At 40.3% G+C, this 3,133-nt stretch overlaps 1 protein-coding gene across 1 annotated transcript; it reads right to left on the reverse strand.

The window, feature by feature from the left end:
• Positions 1-2,230: 2,230 nt before the first annotated feature.
• LOC138897365 (uncharacterized) lies at positions 2,231-2,605 on the reverse strand. The gene has a single exon (XM_070183329.1). The coding sequence runs from the start codon at positions 2,603-2,605 to the stop codon at positions 2,231-2,233; it is 375 nt and encodes a 124-aa protein (XP_070039430.1).
• Between the last annotated feature and the right edge of the window lie 528 nt (positions 2,606-3,133).

Raw genomic sequence — 3,133 nt, forward strand, 5'->3', positions numbered from 1 at the left:
TGCTAGCAATGATCGATGCTGCCTGCTGTGGAACCACTTGCATCCATTAAAGATGCAGCGTCATCGAAAAAAGGGACGTTAGTACATATGAAATAGTACTAGTATGTAAAGATAAATACCCTCTCATGGAATAGAATGCAAACATGAAGAGAGAAACATGGACACAATGAGCATACCGATTATATTTAAGTGTTGAGTTGAAACAAAATAAAACTAAATAAAAGTTCAAGTCAATATTTACATTTTTGTTTGGGAGATCCTTAGTATCGGCACACCACCATGCTCTTGGCATGGAGTCCGATCACTGCCTGACCGGCTAAGCCATCTCACCCCAAAGTATGAGGATCAACATAGAAACATAACTCCACCATGTGCGCGACATAGCGCATAATCTCTGCCTGATCGGCTAAGCCATCTCACCACAATCTCGTGTGGGTCGACATGGTACTTGATATCTATCAAATTATCCTAATCAAGGGGAATAATCTCATTATAATATAATGGAAACTTGTCCCTCAAGCAAACCCTACATCAGCACATGTAGTTTTAGGCTTGGGCATTAATAATCCAGCCTTCCTGGGTGACCTAACGATACTCCAAAAAACATTTATCATGTAAAAGAATTACATTCGTTTTCATAGCCTTTCATACTTCCTTTCATTTTCAGTGGCACTCTTGGCCTCATATGTGAATCATCATTCTTGGCGCAATGGCCACATTTAATATTTCATATATTCCATTCCTTAATTTGACATGGACTATAAAACATTTAAAGGCACTTATAAAATATCTAGGAAAATCATAGCTTTAGCTCATGAATACATAAGGGCTTAGAACACATTGGGAACATTTAAAAATAAGAGTATAATAATTTTCAATTGGAACAAGAATCAATTCATAAGTCCTTGTATAAGATAACCATAGAACAAACTGAAATTATGGAAATAAGAACTTGATCAAACCATAACCAAAGTTTACGAGAGTTTCGTGGAACCCGATTCTACGGAGAGAGTTTAGCCAACATACCTCGTTTGAGCTTTCCTTAGGATTACCACAATGTTTCAAGACTCCTAGAAATTTCAATCTATAGGAAGATGATAAAATTGAATCACAATTAGAAGGATTCTCATGATATAAGTCTCTTGGGAATTTCGTCCAATACCTACTATGCGAGATCGATTACAAGGCTCTACAATGGTAATCCCTTCTTCCCACACCCAATCTCATCAAGAAGCTACGCGTAATAGTTCAACAACCCTACATACCACCTCCCATTGGCACATGCATGGCCTAGCTCCTACTCCACATCTTACATAGACCCATAACAACTTACATGAAAGCTTAGGACAAGGACTTACCTGGATACTTGATGGCCTAGTGAGTGGCTTCCTTGATGTTTGCCTTCAAAACAACTCCAATGGCTTTTATTAAAACGGGGTCGGGTTAGAAAAATTCCAAAAATAAACCCTCCGAACTAGATCTGCAATCGAAGATGTGACCGCGAAACACGTATGCGGTCCACAAAATGGACCGCGGAATGGCCTTCAAAAGCCTGGTTGGCCTGGTCCGGTCTTTGACAGATCTGCGGTCTGCAGATCACTTCTGCGGCCGCGAAATGGACTGCAAAATCTCCCTCAAGAAAATCATCATGTTGGTTCTGCGATGGAAGTGTGGCCTGCGAAATAGTGATGCGGCCTCATAATTTATCGCAGAATAGCCCTCAAAATTAAACATCACCTAGTTCACTCTGCGGTAGATCTGCAACCAGTGTAATAGTTCTGAAATTGCATAATGGATCACAAAAATGCCATGTTCTATAAAAATTCCTACTAACTCCACAATGCATTGTACAACCCAAAAAGTCCGTACACTATAAAACCTTAAATTTCGTGGAACAGTTTTACAGGTCCTTACATCCTCCCCTGCTTAGGATCATTCATCCTTGAATGAGGGTGATAGTTCACCATAGAGATCCAATGTGACTCAACACTTCATTCACACACCAGAGTCTCCCATGCATTTGGTCATATCCACTTGTCAGAGAGCACCAGAAACCAGTCCCAACAACATATTCACATCACCACGACGCATCATAGTATGAAAATAACACCAATCAAGAAAATCATAGGCATTATATTATCAAAAACGGGATTTTAGCACAAACTGTTCAAGTTGAACATAATTCATAAAAAGTAAGCTCTTAACATTCTTTTAAAACACAAAAATATGGTTACTCAAATAGGGGAGGGTACTTCCTCTTCATCTCTTCCTCGGCTTCCCAGGTGGCCCCTTCAATTAGTTGGCTTTGCCATAGTACTTTCACAGAGGCAATCTCTTTATTACTCAACTTTCGGATTTGTCTATCAAGGACGACAATCAAAATCTTCTCATAGGTCAATTCTTCATTAACTTCAATGGTCTCTACCAAAACGATGAGCGACGGGTTTCCAACTACCTTCTTCAACATGGACACATGAAACACCGGGTGCACTAAGGACATCTCTTGAGGTAACTCCAGCTTATAGGCCACTTGGCCAACCCTTTGCAAGATTCTGTACAGTCCGATATACCTTGGACTCAATTTCCCTTTCTTCCCAAATCGCATTATACTCTTCACGGGGGAAACCTTCAAGAATACCTAATCACCCTCTTTGAACTCCAAATCTCTGCGACGCACATCCAAATAGGACTTCTGGTGACTCTGAGCAGTTTTCAATCGTTCCTTAATGATCTTAACCTTCACCATAGCCTGTTGCATGAGGTTTGGCCCTATCAATTCTGCTTCCCCAACTTCAAACCAACCAATGGGGGATCTACATCTCCTACCATATAAAGCTTCGAACGACGCCATTTGGATACTGACATGGTAGCTGTTGTTATAAGCAAATTCTATCAATAGCGGATGATCATCCCAGCTACCCTTGAAGTGAAGAACCTAAGCGCTCAATATATCCTTAAACGTCTGAATAGTCCTCTCTGCCTGCACGTTGGTCTGCAGATGAAAAGCTTTACTAATTAATATTTATTATGTACCCAAACCTTGTTGAAGTTCCTGGCAAAGGTTAGTGGTGAACTATGCCCCTTGATCTGAAATGATATAAACTGGAGTGCCATGCAACCTAACGATCTCCTT

The sequence above is a fragment of the Nicotiana tomentosiformis genome, chromosome 8, assembly GCF_000390325.3.
Source record: "Nicotiana tomentosiformis chromosome 8, ASM39032v3, whole genome shotgun sequence".
Classification (NCBI taxonomy): domain Eukaryota; kingdom Viridiplantae; phylum Streptophyta; class Magnoliopsida; order Solanales; family Solanaceae; genus Nicotiana; species Nicotiana tomentosiformis.